This window comes from Malus sylvestris, chromosome 10 (genome assembly GCF_916048215.2).
Source record: "Malus sylvestris chromosome 10, drMalSylv7.2, whole genome shotgun sequence".
Lineage (NCBI taxonomy): Eukaryota > Viridiplantae > Streptophyta > Magnoliopsida > Rosales > Rosaceae > Malus > Malus sylvestris.
In genome coordinates this window covers 23,154,627-23,177,716 of record NC_062269.1, presented here as the reverse complement: position 1 = coordinate 23,177,716, position 23,090 = coordinate 23,154,627, and the positions used below count along the sequence as shown (strand labels likewise).

The 23,090-nt window shown below is 38.9% G+C and overlaps 3 protein-coding genes and 1 pseudogene across 3 annotated transcripts in view; 2 read left to right on the top strand and 2 right to left on the bottom strand.

Moving 5' to 3' along the window:
- Positions 1 to 531: 531 nt before the first annotated feature.
- On the bottom strand, positions 532 to 21,163 carry LOC126585787 (serine/threonine-protein kinase BSK1-like; annotated as a pseudogene).
- On the bottom strand, positions 2,702 to 3,543 carry LOC126585786 (serine/threonine-protein kinase BSK1-like). Its single transcript, XM_050250316.1, has 2 exons — positions 2,965 to 3,543; positions 2,702 to 2,844 (listed from the first exon to the last, which is right to left on the bottom strand). Exons 1-2 carry the CDS (start codon positions 3,289 to 3,291, stop codon positions 2,800 to 2,802), a joined length of 372 nt encoding a protein of 123 aa, XP_050106273.1. The 5' UTR covers positions 3,292 to 3,543; the 3' UTR covers positions 2,702 to 2,799.
- The window catches only part of LOC126585782 (disease resistance-like protein DSC1), a 28,447-nt gene continuing 18,632 nt past the window's right edge, over positions 13,276 to 23,090 (top strand). Inside the window, exon 1 of the mRNA XM_050250310.1 lies at positions 13,276 to 13,373. The gene's annotated coding sequence lies outside the window, so the exon portion shown is untranslated. The remainder of the gene's footprint in view (positions 13,374 to 23,090) is intronic.
- On the top strand, positions 13,385 to 19,248 carry LOC126585781 (disease resistance-like protein DSC1). The gene is made up of 5 exons (XM_050250307.1): positions 13,385 to 14,853; positions 14,959 to 16,057; positions 16,221 to 16,562; positions 16,660 to 17,721; positions 17,818 to 19,248. Exons 1-5 carry the CDS (start codon positions 14,357 to 14,359, stop codon positions 18,328 to 18,330), a joined length of 3,513 nt encoding a protein of 1,170 aa, XP_050106264.1. The 5' UTR covers positions 13,385 to 14,356; the 3' UTR covers positions 18,331 to 19,248.

Below are 23,090 nucleotides of genomic sequence, written 5' to 3'. Positions count from 1 at the left end.
TCCATCATGGTTTCAGGAGTGCGACTCAATCCTCTTGTTAATTAAATCTAGTAACCCTCTTAGTATTTCCTCATTAAGGCAATTAATCTCTCTGCGACCAAATATTTTCTTGAACCACCAAATGAGATTGGCCATCTATAATTCTTGTTCGAAGTTGAAGCTTCTTGCAATTGCCGATACAATCTTTGCTTTAATGATTGTGATAATGAGATTTAGGTATCATTTGGTATACAGATGGGACGGGACGGGACGGATCGGAGAGTGAGCAAAGATGCCCTTGGATGGAAACAAGGAGAAAGAAGGAGACGGAGAGGTTATAATTTTGTGTTCCATGGATGTGGAAGAGTCGTTCCAAGGGGTGAGGCGGAACGAAAATTCACCCAAACCGTGGAACAACATGTTCCACCAGTTTTGGGTGCACCAAACGTGGGACGGAACGCCTCGTCCCACTGGGACAGGACAGGATGGAACGGAGAGGGAGCAAAGATGCCCTCGGATGGAAAGAAGGAGAAAGAAGAAGGAGACGGAGATGTTATAATTTTGTGTTCCATGGATGTGGAACAAGTCGTTCCAAGGGGTGAGGCAGAACGAAAATTCACCTAAAATTCGTTACGTGGAACATGTTCCACCCGTTTTAGGCGCACCAAACGTGGGACGGAACGCCTCGTCCCACTCTATTCCGTCCTGTCCCACGTACCAAACAGTACCTATAAAGAAAAAAAAAATGCTTTGAGCGATACTTTACTAATAATGGAGAGGAGAAGTATCAATGAGGAGTATGTTGCTTTTTCAGCTAATCTTGGTGATTTTTCAAGTAGTGATGCTATAACTATTAGATTTCCAATCCAACAGGTAAAATGGTGGATTGTCCATGGAGCTTCCACTCCAACTCTTCAAGATTTGCCTTTGAAGCTTCTTGGACAACCTTGTTCCTCCTCATGTTGTGAAAGAAATTGGTCAACGTTTGATTTCATTATTTAGGGGGAATAAGATAGCACCACAAAGAGCCAAAGATTTGATTTGGTATATGTTCATAATAATGTTCGTCTTCTATTCAGGAGGACCAACCTTTATAAAAAATGGTCAAATCAAAATCTGAGATGTGGGTAGGGATGGATTTGATTCTTTGAGTATGCATGCGGGTGTGCTCGAAATTGCAAACCTTTCACTTGATGAATCGGAACTGGAGGCTGTGATCATTACTAATGACGACGATGAAGTTCAAGAGGAAATTTAAAGAGTGATTTGAAGATCATTGAGACTTGAATCGTGTGTTGTTTTAATTATTATGTTTGTGTTTTAATTATCATGCAGGGTGATTTGTTCGAAAATAATTATTATGTATGATGAATGAATTTGATGAACATGAGTACTTTGTTATATTATGAATAGGAAATATGGTTTTTAATATATGCGATATTTATTATATTTTAATTACTGTGTCCTTATTTTTAAGTTTTTCCGCATCGCCATATCCGTGTCCATGTCATGCAACCTAGGTTGTCATTTGTCTCACCTGCACTCAAACTATTGAGGAGCTTTCAGTCCTTACTAGAGCTCTCCGTGCTACGTTGCTTGAAGCAAATGGCTGTACGTCACTGAAGACATTGTCAAGTTCAAGAAATTCACTCACACAAGTATGAGATAAACATGAATCGTTCCTAGAGCATTTTTTATTTTTCTGCCCAGACTTGGATGAAAATGCAGGGATGAACATAATGGCTGATGCACAGTTAAGAATTATGAGAGTGGCAACTGCTCCATCAATTTTTAATGAAGAGATAACAATTGATCAAGCACGTAGTAAAAGTGAATGGAATAATTAATGTAAGGAAACACTAGGACATCAGGTTCTTCATTTTCAATCTCATTAAACACTAGGACATCAGGTTCCTCATTTTCAATCTCATTAAACCCCGTTATTCTGGAATAATTAATGTAAGAAAACAGTAGGACATCAGGTTCCTCATTCTCAATCCCGTTAAACCCCGTTATTCATATTAACATCAAATTATTTCCATTCCCCACCCCCCCCCCCCCCCCAAAAGAAAAAGCACACACTTTCATATCTCTCTCATGCCATCTTTCCACGATGGAGTTTAATCATTTATTTGATGTCCATGCATAAATGTTACAAGAAATCTCTGATGGGACTTCAGTTAGCATTATATGTGTGGGAAATGAAATTCTAAATTGGTTCAGGAAATTGTTATTAGTATTTTAAAAATCTCATTTTGCACTCCAAATTTTATATAATTAGAAAGAAAAATACTCTTGTAAGGATTGTAGAATGAGACTTTTGGAGTGCTAATAACAATTATCTTGGTTCAGCGATCAAAATGAGGGATCTTTGATAACTATCAAACTTCCTCCATATTGGTATGGTACATATTTATTCGATTTTGCTCTATCTCTTGTTGTCAAAGACGACTTTGGTGATGCAAAAATGATGTTTGGATATAAGTTCAAATTTCAAAACTAATCTTAGCGAAAGCCAAAACCAGTTATCCTTTGCATTTTTTAATTTATTTTTTAAGGTTAATCTCAATTTATTACCTTAAAATTTATTGGTTTTCAACATTTGGTACATGAAGTTTTTTTCATTCCAAAATGGTACATAAAGTTATAATTTTGAAACACTTTCATATATCCGTTAAGGTTGCTGTTAAATTTGCCGTTAACTGATGATGTGTCATCAATGTGGACAATGAGTGAACGTCACGTGGATATTAAAAAGTAAATTAAAAAATTTTAAAAATTTAAAAAAAATAAAACTTACCCAAAAATATTTTGGGCGTATCAAATTCGCAAGCCGCCGACGCCGTAGCTTCTCCACACCCCAAGCTTCCTCCAGCAAAACCAAAACCCACAAATCATTCATAGACCCAATTCGCAAAACGATTGAAAGCCCACCAAAAAATACCAAAAACCCAAATGAAGCAACAGCACAAAAGCCAAGCTCACCGCAAACTGCTTGGGATCAGGCCACGCCATCTTGGTGAACTTCTTGACGGCGATCCAACAGCGGTTCTGCAGCCGGCCCTTGTAAACAAGATTAGGGGTCTTCTCGCCACTCTCCGAAACTATGTAGTCAGAGCTGAAGTTGTTGGTGGCGGCTTTGAGGTCGGCGAAGGAGAATTCGGAGAAGGGTGGGGATCCGCCGGTTTCCGGGTTGGATTCGGAGGTGGGATTCGTGTGGTGGGTCGTGGTCTGGCTGTTGTGAGCTAGATGCTGGGTTTGGATTTTCTCTGGTTGTTGGTTCTCTGAAACTTTGGATTCACAGCAACACATGACTTGGTTTTCTGTTGAGGTTTGAAAATTCAGTGAGTTTTTGAGCTTCTTGGAGTCGGAAAGATGGAAGCTTTTTAGAAGACAACCATGAGCTAGTTCCTTGTTGCCTCTGCTTTGAGTGCCTAGTGGATTAGAAGAAGACAAAGAGAGAGGTTCCTAGCAGTTTAATGTTAGAGGTTATGGAAATTAAAGCATTTTCTAGTTGCTACAGTGTAATGTTAGAGGAGAGAGATGTGGGAGGGAGGGGGAGAGAGAGAGAGAGAGAGAGAAATGGAGTGGGTGGAGTCGAAGGAGGGGGAAGGGTGGGTGCAGAGGAGAGAAGGTAGGATGGTCGGAAGGGATGAGGGAGAAGACGCCCAATTTTTTTTTTTTTTTAGTTTTAATTTTTTTTAATATCGAAGTGGCGCTCAATCATTGTTTACGTGGATGTCACATTATCAGTTAACACTAAATTTAACAGTAATTTTAATGAATGTAGCATAGTATTCCAAAATTATAACTTTATGTATCATTCTAAAATGAAAAACACTTAATGTATCAAATATTAAAAAATTAAGAAATTTCTTAAAGTAATAAACTGAAATTAATCCTGTTTTTTAATAAGAAAGGGGAATTGACTTCTTCTATCGGATCATATCACATGTGTGTGCCCAAAAAAATAATACGTATTTGTGTGGTGTAGTGCGTTTCCACTTGGAGATGGAGTAAATTTATATTGCTCCTCTGCATTTTACGTACTTGTAACTGAGCCTGTTTTGAGTTCAACGTTATGGACCTCGATCCTCTCCTCGTAGTCAAATACGAATTAAAGGTAATAAAGTGTGGGATCCGCCTGTTGTATGCCCAATGTCGAGAGACCATCAAGTTGGGAGGAACAACAAGTTGAAGCAGTCAAAGAAAATGATTGGTTAAATTGGATTAATGGTTTTAATGATGAGAGAGAAATCGGAAGATAACCTTAGTAGTGAAAAAATTCGGATTTAAACCCTCGTGGTGAACTCTGTTAGGATTTAAGCCCAAAGTTAACATTTATGTGAACTCTCCATTAACCCAAAATTAACAATCCCATCCTTTCTCCAAAGATTTCATTAGATTTTAAAACTACGAAGTCTGCTGCGTTCAATCTCAATTTATCCTACATTTTTCTCCATGCGTCGCATTTGAATAGCTGCAACCTCAATCTTTTGATTAGAAAAGCAAAAGAAGAAAGAAAAATTGTGTGAGCATTGAGATAGAGAGTGCAATAAAAGCAGCAACATTCTTACCATCAAATAAATAGCACCAAAAAAATCCAAATCTATCTCCCATCCAAAAGAGAAACCCATTTTCATGTTTCTTCAATCTCCATAGACGCATCCAACAGAAAAAACTCATCTCCCTGTAAATGAATACCATTACGTATTTTTGGATTTTCATCGCCAATTTTCTTCTCCTATTGTTTATAATTGTAATATTCATTTTCATTTTGCTTTTAGCAAGCAGAAAATCACAACCCTTCTGTAATATGACAACCGAAGGATCTTCTTTGAAATCATTTTTTCTCAAATGGGCATATTTAAAGAATTCACTGATTAATGGACAAAAAGATCTTTGAACGGAATCGAAGCATGGATCAACGAATTCATAGCCTTGGACGAATGAGTTTTTTTCTCTTTTGGTTATAAAGGTTGAATGGGTTAACAGACAGATGAGGAAGATGTTAATTTGGAGCTTAAATCCTAACGGAGTTCACCATGAGAGTTTAAATCCGATTTTTTTCACCACGGGAGCTATCTTCCGATTACTCTCTCACCACGGGGACCATTAATCCAATTTAGCCAAAATGATTAGAAATTAAAAATAAAGAATTTGAGCTGAGATGTTTATAAGCCTTGTAGCCGAGGGATTTTTTTCCTAGTGACCGGTATTAAAAGGATACTTCACGTCGTAAAATAAGTGGAGACATATGAATAAATATATTATTTTCTCACATGTGGAGTATCCGTTTAAATACCCGGTACTTCGAAATATCTGTCATGACCAAGGGATTCCTAGTTTTAGTCATTGATGTTGTAAAGCTTTGGGTCTCCAAGTAATTTACCGAACTTTTGTGTTGGTGTGCAAGTTGGGGGTAATTTGTTTAACATTACAAAATATTTTTAATATTAGGATTACTTTGATTAACATTTTGTGCTTTGAAGGATAAATCAACAAAGAGATATTTTAGCAAAATTATTGACTTTAGCTGAAAAGGAGAATTATTTCAATTGAGTTATGCTAGAAGCTATTCAAGATAAAATGATCATCGACTATATCAAAATTATTATTATATTTCTCGAACTAAATTGAATCTTTTGTTGTAAGCCTATTTTGGTAAGGGAAAAGAGAGGAGGTGCAACATAGGGAGAAAGAGAGAAAAGAGAGTTGGAGGATTCATATGATGATGTTTTTCACCACTTTGTGTCTTTATTTATAATAAAATAGTGGGTTTACTTGCCCTACAAGTAATACAAGGTCCAATAGGAAAGATCTTGAACATAATAAAGAAAGTTGAAGTTCCACTATAAAACCAATTAGCAATATGAAGAGTAACTCAATTACTTATAAGCACATACAAGGTCCCTCCTTTCATCAATGTGGAATTCATTCTTAACACGCCCCCTCACGTGTGATGAATTTTTAAGCCTAACACATGGACAACACAATGTGGTGACGTGGAGCATGTGTGGCTATTTGGCGTCATACGTCAGGCAACCTGCTCTGGTACAATGAAGAAGTTGAGGTTCCACGATAAAACCAATTGGCAATATGGGGAGTAACCCAACTACTTAAGGTCCTTCCTCCCATTAATGTGGGATTCATTCTCAACACATAATCCTAAACATAATCTACTAGGATTTACCCATCACAAATAATTAAATTAGAACTGCAAAACTCCCTCAAGTGTGTAAATACTCAAGTAGAGGGTGCATCAAGTCATTATGGATGATATAGAAGTAGTTAATGAAGTCATCTCTAGTCAGCACAATGACTAAACGCAAGTCTCAAATAGGAAATTCATATAAGAAGTAAGTTTCATAAAACCGAGAGTCTTTCAGTGTGCCTAGAACACATGATGGTACACCACATGTCACTATATAAGTAGTGGAGAATGTTAAAAAATTAACAACTTAAATAACTAAACGTTCTGCATAATGACTAAATGGTTGTACTAATATAACAACACATGGTGTACCACTTATGTTCTAGACACAAAAAAAAAAAATTCTTCACAAAACCTAGTTATGATAACATGGAACAAATCCAAAGTCTAATGAGAAAAGTGAGTAAATCATTTGGGTCGTTGCAATATATTACAAAAACATCACGTAGCATGGAGAATATACATACACATACATACAAATATTGTATATGTATAATGGAGTCCGGCAGCTAGCAACACAGAACACGGCTACCACGCAACTTCCATCTCATTAAACTAATTAACCCGATTATGAAGTTGACTCATTACACAGGAGCATCGACTTTGTGCATAAAATTAATCAACTACTAGTTAAGTAGGAGAAAATTATATAACATGACTATTAAAAGTTAGGCAACCTCTCTCTACAGCTTCTTTTTATCTCTCTCTTGTTTAAGGCAATCAATCTATGTGCGCACAAATACTTTCTTGATTCAAAAGTAAATCATTGACTTACACATATTTAATTAAATAAATTTTGGTTCTGAGCTATAGCGTAAGACAATTCATCTATGTGCGCACAAATACTTTCTTCGAATCTTTGTTTGTTTCCTCTAATTTTGAATTGGTGTTTAGGGTGTAATAATTGATGTTATAAGTTATTTTATTTTCAGAATTTTGAAATGAAAATTGATTTGCTATTAGACTAGTGATTACTTATTGTAGCTTTGTATTAGACTTGTTTTTCATGGATTTTGTGGTGTATGGTTACCACTTACATTTACTAATAAAAACTTTAGGAAATTTTGCATTGGAGTTTCTTGATCGTTCATGTATTATGCAAACTGAATTCGGTTTGAATATATCATAAGCAGATAGTGGATGCGTGGTTCCCCCTGACTCGAAAGCGTGGGTCGAGTTTTCATGACCCCTTTAATGGAGAATATAAGCTTAAACTCCTTCAGTAATCTCTTCCTTTCATTTTTGTGCCGTATTATCTGTATATGGATTTGTAACCAGTACATATTAAACACATACAGAGGCTTACCTGCCTACAAGTCAGGGCCGGCCCTGAGATTTCAGAAGTTTTGTGCGAAAGTGAATTGGAGGCCCTAAAAAGTACTAAAAATTTTATTTTTTTGTTCAAAAAAAATAATTTTAGTTTTTGTTGATGCACAAAACCAGAGGGGTCTTGGAACAACGTAAATCCAACCGTGACTCTGCAAGAAATCTAAATAACACAAGATATATCGTGGTTCACCCCAATGTTTGGGCTACGTCCACACTGATATTGTATTTCTCTGAGAGGATTGTGAGGGAGAGAGCCTCTGTAATGAATATGAGATGCTTTGAGAGGGTGAAAGGCTTTGGGGATCTTAGGCCTAAGAATTGGCCTCTCCCAATAAGGAGAGTGATGAGTCTTTTTATAGAATAAGGGCTCATCACTTATTACATATTTGCCCCTACATTTATTACATAATTACATTTGAGTCTCCGAGTATTTATACGAGGTCTAAATACGAAGACCCTAAGTATGGTACAAACAGTAGTCCCCCAAGTCTTCAGTCAAAATAGTCATTTGGCTGGAGACTTGAAATTCAGTCCATGTGTGGGTCGAAGGAACTAGATGTTGTCTAGAACTGATACTCGATATGCGGCGATACCCAATTTGAAATGATGCTCAACTAGAAGTAGCACATATTGCGAGGCTGCTCTGCTTGTGGCTTATGTTGCCTTGGTTGGCTCAGCTTGTGACGTTGAAGGTGAGTGAGTCCCTTTTATAGAATAAGAGCTTGCTCCTTATTACAAAAATGATGGGCTAGAATTGGTACTCGCGGCGAGTAGGTTGCTCAGTTGGCGGCAATGCTCTCTAATAAAGGTGAGGGAATCCCTTTTATAGAATAAGGGCTCGCTCCTCAATTCATAAGTGATGGGTTAGGAGTGATGCTCGCGGCGAGGCGGTTGCTCAATAGGCGGCGATGCTATCTAATGATGGTGAGGGAGTCCCTTTTATAAAATAAGGGATCGCTCCTCAGTACATGAATAATGGGTGCTCTCCAATGAAAGTGAGGAGTCTCTTTTATAGAATAAGAGCTCGTTCCTCAATACATAAATAATGGGTGCTCTCTAATGAAAGTGAGGGTGTCCCTTTTATAGAATAAGGGCTCGCTCCTCAATACATAAATAATGGGCTAAGTCCCCCAAGTATTTTTCATGAGGCCCAATAAATTGTACATAATGTAATCCCCCAAGTCTTCGGTTAATAGAGTCTGTTGGCTGGATACTTCAAATTGAATCCATGTATGGGCCTAAGTGGCGGTTGTTCGGAGGCGGTATTTGTATACCCTGCATTGAAGCTTTGTAGGTGAAGCTTTGCAAGTGAAGCTTTTGAAGCTAGAGCTTTTGAAGTTGGAGCTCTCGAAGCTGGAGCTCTGTAAATGAAGCTTTCGAAGCTCTCATGAATGTTTATGTTGATTTGACATGAGTGATGCTCATGAATGTTGACATGAATGATGGTCATGAATATTTATATATAATTGACATGAGTGATGCTCATGAATGTTTATGTATGATTGACATGAGTGATGCTTATGAATGTTTATGTATAATTGACATGAGTGATGCTCATATATAATTTTGGAGTACTAGACGTACTTTTGATCATCTAGTGGGTGATAATAGCGGCAGGCTGCCGAATAATTTTTGGAGTACTGGACGTACTTTTGATCACCTGGTTGGTAATAATAGTGGCAGGGTGCCGATTAATTTTGGAGTACTGGGCGTACTTTTGATCACCTGGTTGGTGATAATAGTGGCAGGGTGCCAAATAAATTTAGAGCCATATAGCCTGGCTCTTTTGGGCATATGGGCCTTTGCCCTCCACATAACATTCCAGCCCATTATTTTGGGCTTGCCTTTTTTTTTTATTACCCTTTGATTGAGTTATATAGATGTCTCCGAAAGATAAGAAAAATAAATTACATCATTCAAAAATAAATCCGACCCTCTGCTCAATGGGTCACGCCCATAATTCCCTTCTCTACATGCCATCACCACCGCAATTATGTCTGCTTCTTTTTATCTTCTTTTGCTTTTTGCTTTGCTTTTGCTTTTGCGGGAGTGGTTGAGCTGCTTAAGGGACAGATGCATGTTTTTTCTTTTCACCTGTAGACATAATCACATGTAGCTTTTTTTTTCTTTTTCACTTTCCACTGCGCCTCTGTCTCTGTCTCTACGCAGAGATCTGGCTTCCATTTGGTGACGCTATTCCTTTCCACTTTGGAAAGCAGCCAGCTTATCCACTTCTTATTTGTAAAAAGAAAAACGATACCATTTGTAAAAGCATCTTTTCCTTTTCCTTTTTTCTATTCTTTTCCTCCCTTTATTCCTTACTTTTGCCTTCTATTGGTAGTGTTCGTTGGCTTGGATGGTTTTTGAGAGACTGGGAGTAGCAGCTGCTGCCAGATTTGAATTTGAATGAACTGACTTGTTGGCCCGTCATCATCATGGTTGTGGACTGCACCACCCCACCATACATCCCATTAATATTATCTGCTGCAGTGCCGTGATCATGCACATGCTCTTTGATGATAATGATGATATTCATCAGAGTGTCTTCCTTGGCCTGCTGAGCATCATCTTCCCTGCTCGTGAGAGACTTCAAGGTTAACTTGGAGCCCTTGAGCTTGTTAAGCATGTAGTTAGCGGACTCTACGTTGGCGAAGAACTTGTTGAGGCTATCTTTCACTGCAAGTGGTCGACTCGGCAGACACTATCTCGATCATGTGATCGTCGTTTGGCTGATGCATGCTACTCGCTCAAGACAGAGAAGAACAAGAGAGAGATGACGTGGATTTTTAGAGAGGGGGAGAGAGAGAGAGCGAGAGAGAGCTGGTCTCCTCGAAATCGGCAGTGTTGGAAATTATTGCATGCTAATCAGTATAAACAGTTTTGGCTGATGCATGCTGATCTTGCTGGCCATCATTTGGGGTATTTGCACCTTTTTCACCATTCAAACCGGCATCATTGGATCGTAGGTTCAATTGGGGTTGCAGCGATGCTAATTCTGAGATTTTCTTCCCCCACGTGGTCAATTAGAGTTGAAAAAAATGGAAAGGTGTAGTGGTAGCTGAAGCTCGGGTATACGAATCAATTAAAGCAAAACTTGAGGAGTGGGTGAAGCTTCAGCTAAGTGGGTTGCTGCAGGAAGCTATTCTCAAATTGGCAGGCATAGGTCTGCAGCTGCTCATCCTCTCTGTTTTGTAGCTGGAGTGGGTTGGCTAGCAGCTGAGCACTCTACTGTCCTCGTCTTCCTCATCTTCTCTATTGGCCTTGTCTTTCGCCAAATGCACGTCTCAATCCTCGATGAAGCCTCATCTTCATCATAAATCCGACTGTGAGCTTCTCAATAAGAACACAAGACCCTCATCTTCATCAATTTTGTCTCCTCGAAACCAGGCCCTATGGCTTCAACAACCTCGAGCCGTAGCCGCTCTCTAACGTCATTTAAGTTGTTCACTTGAGTCTGTAGATTCTCAAGGTTGCTTTTGCAGTGAGTTAGGTAACCCACTTGGCGTATAGCTGGTTTGACTGCATACTTGTCAACTATTCCAACGATGGAGTCGCTCCCTGCCGTCGACATCGTAGTCTCTAGATCTGCGACGTGGACAATCCTGCGAGTCATATCTCAGAGCAGATTGTTTCCACGGAGCTCTTATTCTGATCTGGAACTTTCTCGTGTTTTTTTCTGGTAGAGGTGGGATGGGTCATCGACGTTGAAGACGAGTTTCTCGTTCCAGCAAGGATTGAAGTCTTTAGGCTTGGTCTGAATCCGCTGCCGCTGCCCCTCAAAGTCGACCTCAATGAAGGGACTCGTAAACCAGTCGCCGTCTTTGGGCATCAGGCCGCTTGCGTCGTGAACTTCAACCACAAGTTTAGTACTGCCATGGCTAGCTCAGCGAAGCTGAGAGAGCTCAGAGGAGGTTGTCTAGCTGGGAACCGTCATTATTTGCAGCAAGTAAGGTTGATGGACAATTTGAGCTGTGAATTTTCTCCAGAGAGAGATAAAGGTGGTGGGAGTGTTTGTTGGGTTGATGGAATTATCTTGAAGTTAAAGTTCTGTCAGCAATTTAGACTGTTGGAGGATTTTGCAGAGAGAGAGAGAGAGAAGAAGGTGCGGTTTCCTAGGAAAGCTTTGGGTTCTTGGGTTTTTTTGCAGATTTTGCAGATCCACAGCGGAGGTGAAAAAATGAAAAAGAACCGACATAGTTTTTTGTGTCGATTCCCACAGACGGTGCCAAATGTTGATGCACAAAACTGGAGGGGTCTTGGAACAACGTAAATTCGACAGTGACTCTGCAAGAAATGTAAATAACACAAGATGTATCGTGGTTCACCCCAATGTTTGGGTTATGTCCACACTGATATTGTATTTCTCTGAGAGAATTGTGAAGGAGAGAGCCTCTGTAATGAATATGAGAGGCTTTGAGAGGCTGAAAGGCTTTGGAGATCTCAGGCCTAAAAATTGGCCTCTCCCAATGAGGTGAGTGAGGATTTCTTTTATAGAATAAGGGCTCTTCACTTATTACATATCTGCCCTTACATTTATTACATAATTACATTTGAGTCTCTCGAGTATTTATACGAGGTCTAAATATGGAGGCCTTAAGTATGGTACAAACAGTTTTCAATTGAGTTTCTACCAATTCTAATAGCACAAACAAATTTAACAAATCAATAAGTGGAAAAGTGGCCTATTGTTTTTCCTTAACTATTTAGAGGGTCAGGGTTCGAATTTTCATATTATTGTGTGGAATTTTTATATTATTTTGTGGAAACTTATGCATTTAATAAAAATAAACTAAAAAAACAATGGAGGCGAGTTTTGAACCCATTCCCTAGGCCGCTATAAAGAAGCAATAAAACCACTTACACTAAGACTCAAGTTTGTAATATTCTACACATGCTACTATATATACGTAAATGCATGTAAATTTGAAAAATCGGGGGACCTTCTGATTTGGGGGCCTTGTACGGTGGCACCACTTGCACCCCTCAGGACCGGCACTGCTACAAGTAATACAAGGTTCAATAGGAAAGATCTTGAACATAATTCTAAACACAATCTATTAAGATTTACACAACCACAATCCTAATTAAATTAAAACTACAACTTTTCCCTTGAGTATATAAATACTCAAGTAGATGTTGCATCAAGTCCTTATGAATAATAAAGAAACAATTAATGAAATCGTCTAGTCTAGTCGACACATGCATGGGATATAACCCACAATTTTTAATGACAAAAAGGAGTTAAGGCCATCTCCAATCGAAGGGTCCAGAGGGCCAGAGGGCCGAAAAACGTTCGAAAATCATCTCCAACCGAGTGTTAGGCCAGAGGTCTCGTGGACCCCATGAAATCTAAAGACTATTCCATATTATCTTTCCTCATTTTTTTTCAATTCTTCACATTCCAAACTATAGCCCTTTGGCCCTCGGTTGGAGACGGTTTTTTGTGACAGGGCTAAAATGAGTTATATATGACCCTTTGACCCTCGGTTGGAGATGATAATGAATATGATCATGCACTGTTTATTAAAATATTAATTTTTTGAAAAACCACAAGGCTAAAACAAGCGGTTAAAAATGGCCTAATTATTTGGATCGTTGCAAATTGCAATATAATATAGAAAAGTTTATGTAGCATGGATAATGTATAATGGAGACCGGCATGTAGCGACACAGAAGACAGCTAGCACACAACTTCCATCTCATTAAACTAATTAAACTGATTAGAAAGTTGACTTTCGTTACACAGGAGCATCGACTTTGTGCATAAAATGAATCAACTACTAATTAAGTAGCACATGATCATCAAAAGGCAATTAATCTCTGTGCGTGCAAATACTTTCTTGATTCAAAGGTAAACCACTGACTTGCATATCTATAACTAGATAAATTTCGAATTGAAATTTAAATGTAATTTAGTGCATTTCTTCGAATCCTTGTTTGTTTTCTCTGTTTTTGAATTGGAGTTTAGGGTATAATAATTGATGTTATAAGTTATTTTATTTTCAGAAATTTGAAATGAAATTTGATTTGAGTATTAGACTAGCGATTACTTTGAAATTTTAAATTTCAAATTGTATCCTCACGAAAGAATGTTGAAATTGAAAACACCGCCTAATCATTCAAGTCTTTTCTTTGGAGTCTCTAAATTATACGCCCTTTGGTTGAATCATAAGGACTTACCTCAATTTTTAGTCTATTTCCTGGTAGTATACGTATAAAACTACATGAAATCCTTTACGAAACAAAAACCAGAATAATTTTTTTGTTATCTAAACGAATCCGGAAGATACATACCATCGGTAAGTTGTTTAGTAATTAAACCCTCATGAATTTGAACTTGTTGCTTTGTATTAGAATTGTTTTTCATGGATTTTGTGGTGTATGGTTACCACTTACTATTACCAATAAAAGCTTTTGGAAATTCTGCATATTGGAGGAGTTTCTTGATCTGTTATGTATATGCAAACTGAATTTGGTTTGTGTATATCGTAAGCAGAAAGTGGATGTGTGGTTACCTCTGACTAGAAGGCGTGGATTGAATTTTCATGACCCTTTTAATGGAGAACGGAAGCTTGAACTCCTTCAGTTCTCTCTCCCTCTCTTTTTTGTGCTGTATTATTTGTATATGGATTTGTAACCAGTATATCTTAAAACACATATATTATCATCTTGTCCACATGAGGTACCCCTTTGCTATACTTTCCTGGCTCCCCCCGCCGATATGCGCATATCTGTGTCTGTGTCTCTGTGTGTGTGTGTGTGTGTGTGTATGTATCTATATATGGGTGTGTTTGCAGGTTATGAGAGATACAGTTTGGTTTGCAGGTAATTAATATGGCGTCTTCATCTTCTGCTGCTGCTGGTGCTATCTCACCTCGAAGAAAGCATGATGTGTTCCTTAGTTTCAGAGGTGAGGACACCCGCGACACCTTCACCAGCCACCTTCATGCTGCTTTACTTCGAAAGAAACTTGACATCTACATAGATTACAAACTGGAGAGAGGGGATGAAATCGGACCTGCCCTTGTAGAAGCTATTGGGAAGTCAAAGCTTTCGGTGATCATTTTCTCAAAAAACTATGCTTCTTCCACCTGGTGTTTGGATGAACTCTTGCATATACTAGGATGCAGGGAAGGGGATGGACAGTTTGTTATACCCATTTTTTACGACATCAGTCCAGCAGATGTAAGAAAACAGCAGGGGAGTTATGCAGTTGCATTTGGTCAACTTGAAGAACGTTTCAAGGACTGTATGGACAAGGTGCTTGAGTGGAGGGATGCTTTGGAGAAAGCTGCCAACCTATCTGGTTTTGATAATTCAAACAAAGCCGGGTAACTAGCTTTGCACCTCTTGCATAATTTTTGAACCTCTTTGCACCTCATTAAGACATATTTAATTAGTATCTATTTTTTGACCTTCAAAATCATATTTTTCAGGACAGAGGCCGATTTCGTTGAGAAAGTTGTCCAAGTTATATTGACCAAATTGAATTGCAAACAGTCAAGTGATTCTAAGGGCCTCGTTGGAATTGAAACCAAAATCGAGGAAATTGAGTCGTTGTTATGCATTGATTCACCTGATATTTGCACTGTAGGTATATGGGGAATGGGCGGTATTGGCAAGACTACCCTTGCTGGTGCTGTATTTAACCGACTCACTTCTAAATTCGAAGCTTCTTGTTTTCTCGCAAATGTTAGGGAGGAGTCAAGAAAACAAGGGCCAAAGAACTTGCAGAATATACTTCTTCGTGAGATATTAAACGAGAAAGATCTGACTATTGGCACTCCATCTATAGGATCTAAGCTTGTCCGCGAAAGGCTCAGCCGTACAAGGGTCCTCATTGTTCTTGATGATGTGAATGATTCAGAACAATTAGAACTTCTAGTTGGAGATGATGTTCGGTTTGGTCCCAAAAGCAGAATCATTGTAACAACTAGAGATAGGAGCCTACTGAATGAAATGGTTGGTGAGGACAAAATTTATGAGGTCAAGGGATTGAAACATGACGAAGCCCTTCAGCTCTTTCAAATGCATGCTTTCAAGAATAAGTCTCCTACGACAGAATATACAGAGTTTTCAAGAAAGGTGATAGATTATATTAAAGGCGTTCCATTGGCTCTTAAAACTTTGGGTGCTTTGTTCCTTCACTGCAAAACAGAAGAAGACTGGGATGAAGAGTTGAGAAAATTGAAGAAGTTTCCTAGCGAAAAAGTACAGAATGTGTTGAGACTTAGTTATAATGGATTAGAAGAAAATGAGAAGGAATGCTTCCTTGATATCGCATGCTTTCTTAAAGGGATGGATGTTGATTCTGCAAAGAGAATGATACAGCTTCGAGGTTTCTTTGCGAACGGAATTCAAGTTCTCATTGATAAGTCTCTACTATCAATTTCAATGACGAATTGCTTGGAGATGCATGATTTGCTTCAGGAAATGGGTCAGAAAATTGTTGGCGAACAATGTACAGATGAGCCCGGAAAACGTAATAGGTTGTGGGCTCCAGAGGATGTCTGTCAGGTTCTGGAGAATAATACAGTAAGATCCTAAAACTTTCTTGAACCAAAAATAAAGAACATGACTTGTCTGTGAAAAAACACAGGAAACTCATATTTGATAAGCCGGTCAGATGTAAAGTAGTTTTGAGTAAACTTTGTTGTATATATTATGTATCATTTTATACTTTGCTCTTGATTTTCAGGGAACTGCAAAGGTTAAATGCATATACGTTGACACGTCTAGTCTTACAAGGCTACAACTTTCGGGATCATCCTTCCAAGAGATGCGTAGTCTAAGAATTCTCAAGATCTATGGTTCTGAGGATTTTCCCAAATTTATAGGTTTTCATGATGCTATCTTTGGCGAGGTGTACTACAAGATTGACCTTTCTCAAGGTCTTGAGTCTCTGCCCAATGCTCTCTGGTATCTTTACTGGGACCGATACCCTTTGAAATCTCTTCCATCAAAATTTTCTCCAAACAATCTTGTTGAGCTTCGAATGCCCTATAGCAGACTTGAGGCGCCACTTTGGAATAAGAACCAGGTACACATGCTTTACTTGAGTTAAACTTGTATGAAATGTGGTGGATGTGGAAATTTATTTCGGCCAAGTTTATAAATTTCCTTTTAATTTGTTACAGAATCTTGGAAACTTGAAAGTGATCGATCTTAGCTATTGCACACATCTGGCTGAAGTTCCAGATCTCTCTCGGAGTTCAAAAATTGAGCATATAAATCTTTCTGGTTGCATAAGATTGGAACGGATTCCTTCATATTTCAAAGGTTTTGACAAGCTTACTTATCTTCATCTGGGACACTGTGAAAATCTGAAATTCTTTCCTCAGATGCCCGACAACATTGAATTCTTAGATTTATCTTTCACCGCAATAGAGGAATTGCCCGCATCGTCAATTCAGTGTCTCCTTGGTCTCACTACACTCAAACTGAGTTATTGCAGTAGGCTGGTGAGTCTACCAGAGAGCATTTGTAAGTTAAAATCTCTTGAGAGACTTGATCTCACTGATTGCCTTGAATTTAAATACTTCCCTGAAATTTTGGAGCCTATGGAACATCTGAAATTTCTTAGTTTAAAAGGAACAGAGGTTGAAGAGCTACATTCATCGATAGGAATGCTAATTGGGCTTCAAAGTTTAATTCTTGACCGGTGCGAAAACCTTCAGCTTGTCCCAGACAGCATCAACAGTTTAAAACATCTTAAAACGTTGAGCCTTATTGGTTGCTTGAGTCTCAAAAATTTAAATCTCTCACTCAGTTTGTGCTCTTTGGAAGTAATAAGGCTATGTTTCTGTGAAATTCCCAACCACCTCGTGTTCTTACCCTGGTTACGAGATTTAGATCTGGGAGGAACCAATATTGAGAGCCTACCTTCAAGCGTCATACAAGCTTCTCAGTTGTCTCACCTGCGCTTTAACAATTGCACGAGCCTTCGATCTTTACCAGAGCTCCCAGTGCTGCGGTATCTTGAAGCAAATGGCTGCGAGTCACTGCAGACAGTTTCAAGATCAAGGACTTCACTCACACAAGCCTGGGATAAATATGATTTGTTTCGAGGGAGTTATCATTTTGCTAAATGCCCGAAACTGGATGATAAGGCACTGAGCAACATAGTCAGTGACGCACACCTAAGAATTATGCAAGTTGCAACTGCGCCATCCAACTTCAAGGAAGTAGAACGTTATAAGGTCTCTCTTTCTCTCTCACACGCGCACACACTGTCTATTTCACTTCTGCCATTTTATTCACGAGTTTAATGATTTTGATGTGCATCACGATCTCAGGGTATCTCTAGTGGGACTTCAGTTAGCATTGTGTACGAGGGAAATGAACTTCCAAATTGGTTCAGCCATCAAAGTGAGGGATCTTCGTTAACCATCAAGCTTCCTCCAGATTGGTGTGGTACGAATTTCTTGGGTTTCGCTCTATCTCTTGTTGTCGATCAAAATTTTGGTGTTGCAAATGTGAAGTTTGGGTGCAAGTGCAATTTTAGAACTGATAATGGTGAAAGCCGTGAAATCAGTTACCCTTACTATGTTCCGTTTAACGAAAGAGGGTACGACATTTCTAGGTCCAGTCACGTGTTTGTCTGGTATGGTGCTTTTGCAATTGAAGAGATAGAGAATTTCAGATGCTCCAATTCTTTTTACAAACTCGTCACCAAGGCCTCTTTTGACTTCCACTTCCTAGACCATCGTGACAGAAGTCACAAAACTAATTTCAAAACGTGTGGAATCTGCCTGTTGTATGCTCAAGATGCCGAGAAACTAATTTCGAAATGTCCTCTGTTTCTTTAAGCCATCTTCCCCAACCACCTTCCTCTCCCCTCCCGTGTCTTTCCCCCAACCTTCAAATCCTGATCTTGCCATCTCAAGATTTTCTTTGTTATGGCGTCTGTACTCTGGGTGTTGCGGTGGGTCTGCGGATGCGGATGCGGATGGGTCTTCTCTCCCACCGTTTTGACTTAGCTTCACGCCTCCCCCATATCCGGGTTATGCCTTGCTCAAGGCCTCTTCCCTGCCTCGGGATATGGTGCGTGATCTGGGCTTGGAATTGCAGCTGCTGGTGTGGAGTCACGTTTCGTCACTCTGATTTGGTGTTGTGGACTTGTTGAAATCCAAGCTCGGATTAGAGCGCAATGCCTCTTTGGTGGTGCTTCTTTGGTTTGGGTGTGCAAATCCGACGGTGGCTCTGTTTGGACTTCTTGTCGGTGGTCGCTTCTGGAACCTCTGTCGCCTGCAGTTTATTGTTGCTGCTCCGCTGGATTTGTGGATGTGGTAGCCGCACCTGTCTTGTGCGATGGCACTGCTGTGCTCCTTACCTGAGGGTCCTATCCTTCCATTGGATGGTGTCCGTTTTGCGCCGCAACGACGGCTGTATTCGGTTTTCGCCTTCAGCGTTGGATTATGTGGTCTCGTCTTCCAATGATGACGTTACGTGGTCTTGCTCCTGCGATGATTTTATGCGGCCACGCTATTTGGCGGCAACTGTTTGCAATCATCTATACAAATTTGTTATGTATTGTTTCTGTAACAGGCTTGTATAGGTGTTGTGGGAAGTTCTCGTACATGTGATAGCTGCTTAGGGGTTTACTATTGTTGTCTCATTTGCGTAAATTAATCTCTAGATCATTTGCTTGGTCACTAGAGGATTGTACCCAATTAGCACCTATGTATTGTTCTCGGTTGATTAATGAAATACCAAGTATTGTTGTTTGTCAAAAAAATTAAAAAAAAATGATTTTGAGCAGAAGTTATGTGCTCAATTTTATGGATACGGTTGATTGGTTCAATTGCGTATTCATAAGTTATAAAAATACTGGTGAATTTCACGGGTAGCAATAAAATCTTTTAATTATGTGTGAACGTTCATGTATAGTTAGTAATGAATGTGGTTCTATATTCTTAAAATAGTCATGGAAGTTTGAATACTTGCTTAATTTAATAAGTTTGATAAATATTTGTTTAATTTAAAAGTTTGAATATTTGCCGGAGAAAAAGTTTAAATAAAATAATATTTGTAATTTATGAGATTTGTTATTAAACCTCTAAAAATGTGAATATGCACTTTTTTGTGTTTGTATTTAGATATACAAAGACAAGTCGGAGGAAGAAGAAGGAGGAAGAAGAAGAAAAAAGAAAAAAGAAAAAAAAAACGAATCTGCAACCCAGATTCAGAAGAAGAAGAAGGAGAAGGAAGGAGAAGGAAGAAGGAGGAAGGAGGAAGAAGAAAAAAAAAAAAAAAACTTCCCTAGATTCGGAGGAACAAGAAGAAGAAGGAGAAGGAGAAGGAAGAAGAAGGAAGAAGGAGAAGGGGGAAAAAGAAATTGCAGTCGGAGGAGGAAGAAGAAGAAGAAGAAGAAGGAAGAAGATGAAGAAGAAGAAGAAGAAAGAAAAAAAAAACGCGGATGATACGTGGCGCCCAGTTATTGTCCACATGAGCGCCACGTCACAATTAATGGCAGATTTAACAGTTTGACTAAAGGATGTATGAGACTGTCCCAAAATTTACACTTTAGGTTTGAATCTGAGACAAAAAAAACTTGATATACTAAATGTTGAAAACCACGAAACATAAGGTAGTAAACAGTCTTTTACCCAAAATAAAACTTACCCAAAAAAATTTTGGGCGTATCAAATTCGCAAGCTGCCGATGCCGTAGCTTCTCCACACCCCAAGCTTCCTCCTGCAAAAATAAAACCCACAAATCATTCATAGACCCAATTCGCAAAACGATTGAAAGCCCACCAAAAAATACCAAAAACCCAAATGAAGCAACAGCACAAAAGCCAAGCTCACCGCAAACTGCTTAGGATCAGGCCACGCCATCTTGGTGAACTTCTTGACGGCGATCCAACGGCAGTTCTGCAACCGGCCCTTGTAAACAAGATTAAGGGCCTTCTCACTGCTCTCCTAAACTATGTAGTCAGAGCTGAAGTTGTTGGTGGCGGTTTTGAGGTCGGCGAAGGAGAATTTGGAGAAGGGTGGGGCTCCGCCGGTTTCCGGGTCGGATTCGGAGGTGGGATTCGTGGTCTGGCTGTTGTGAGCTAGATGCTGGGTTTGGATTTTCTCTGGTTGTTGGTTATCTGAAACTTTGGATTCACAGTAACCCATGACTTGGTTTTCTGTTGGGGTTTGAAAATTCAGTGAGTTTTTGAGCTTCTTGGAGTCGGAAAGATTGAAGCCTTTTAGAAGACAACCATGAGCTGGTTCCTTGTTGCCTCTACTTTGAGTGCCTAGTGGGTTAGAAGAAGAGAGAGAGAGAGAGAGAGGTTCCTAGCAGTTTAATGTTAGAGGTTATGGAAATTAAAGCATTTTCTAGTTGCTACAGTTTAATGTTAGAGGAGGGGAGAGAGAGAGAGAGAGAGAAATGGAGTGGGTGGAACCAAAGGAAAGGGAAGGGTGGGTGCAGAGGAGAAAAGGTAGGGTGGTCAGAAGGGATGAGGGAGAAGACGCCCAAATTTTTTATTTTTTTATTTTTATTGTTTTAGTTTTAAATTTTTTTTTTTAATATCCATGTGGCGCTTAATTATTATTTACGTAGATGCCATGTCATCAGTTAACAGTAAATTTAACAGTAATTTTAACGGATGTATGATAGTATCCCAAAATTATGACTTTATGTATTATTCTAAAAGGAAAAACACTTAATGTACCAAATATTGAAAACTAAGAAATTTTAAAGTAATAAACTAAAATTAATCCTATTTTTTAATAAGAAAGGGGAATTGACTTCTTCTACCAGATCATATCACATGTGTGTGCCCAAAAAAATAATACATATTTGTGTGGTGTAGTCAAGGTATAAAATATCGATGATATCGGAAATATCGGTAATCTAAAAACACGGAAATATCGATGGAAATATCGGGATATTATCGATATCGATAAAAATTGAATAAAAACCATGGAAATTGTAAGAAAAACTTGGAATTTTTTATTGAAACTTTGCAGGATGTTTATTTAGTCAATTATCTATTAGTTTATCACAAAAATTTGGAAGGAAATGCATTGCATGATGGATTTAACTGATTTAAGTTGATTATATAGCGAGCTGGCAAACGTTGTGAGTGTAGAAAATATGTAGTAATTAATGAAAGAAATTTAAACACATCATAATCATTTATACAATATTTTACACTTTATACATTGCATGGTAAGATACATGAGTGACTTAGTATCACATAAAGTTCCTATGAGGTTCAAAATTTTCACTATCTTCATGGTAAAATGGATGACTTAGTACCACATAGAGTTCCTATGAGTGACTTAGTAAAATGGGAGGGGTTCGAATCCCCTTGGTGTTTTTTTTAAATATAGAAATTTATCCTAAATAATAAATATTAGTTTGCAAGCCTTGCAGACATCTTAACGACCATATAAATATTACAGGCTGAATATGTAATCACAAACCAAGGTTCTAAAAAACGTTAGGCGCTAGTCGGGCGGCGGGCGGCGGGCGGCGGGTAAAGGCCTAGCGCCTAGGCGGCTAGGCGGATTTATATAAATTTATTATATATCTTCTAAATAAATGCTTATTTACACTAAAAAAATATACTTGTATAGATAATAAAAGAATTATAAAATACAAAACTAATACACAAAGTACATCTATCCAACAAGTTCAATATTTAGAAAATGGTAAGCATATAATCATAATGAGAAGTATTCTTGGATGATAAACTAAATTATTCTTATTTATGATCATTGCATTAGATTGAGTATAGATTAAATAACTCATATGGCATTTAAATAAGACATTAATATATATATATAAACTTTTGAAAGAGAAAAGCCCACGTAGTGGGTTGTTATGAAATTAAAATTCATTGAATGTGCACTCCACCTCTCACATTACCCAAGGTGAGTGTGCACTCCACCTCTCACATCCCAAATAAAGTAAAACACCTTCCCAATTTCCCATTAAATCTGTTCGGTTCTCATCTTCCTTATCTCTTTTAGAAGAATCAGAACCACAAAGTGAAACAAAAAATGCAGCTCGCACAGTCGCACCGCCACACTGAAATGTCAAATACCCTATCTCCCTCTCTCTCTCTCTCTCTCTCTCTCTCTCTCTCTCTCTCTCTCTGTGCGCGTACTCTCTCTTCCTTCTTTTGTTCACAGACGGCAAAGCTGCAGAAGCTCGCCAAGATCGGAAGTTGTAGATTCAGAGTTGCTGCGCGTTTGGATTTGCAATCGCCTAGACGGGTACGGTCCACCCGGAACTTGGGCTCGCACACCCATGGCTCGCCGGACCTGGGTTGGGTGTCCTCTAGGTGCCCTGGAGCTTCACGGAGACGAAGGGAGAGAGGGTTGACGCAAGTGATGATTTTGGTACCGTCGTCCATGGGTGTGGGTGTGTAAATGGGTGCGTGAGTGTAGATCGGGGTGAGAGGGAGAGTCTGTGCGAGAGAGAGGGGGAGAAAGAGGGAGTAAGCTGAGAGAGAGGGAGATGTTGGCGTGGGTGGGGAAGGGGAATGGGGGAGATGGGAAGGGGTTCTGGTGATGCAGAGAAGAGAGAGAGGCGAGAAATAGATTTAATATATCGCGATATTATT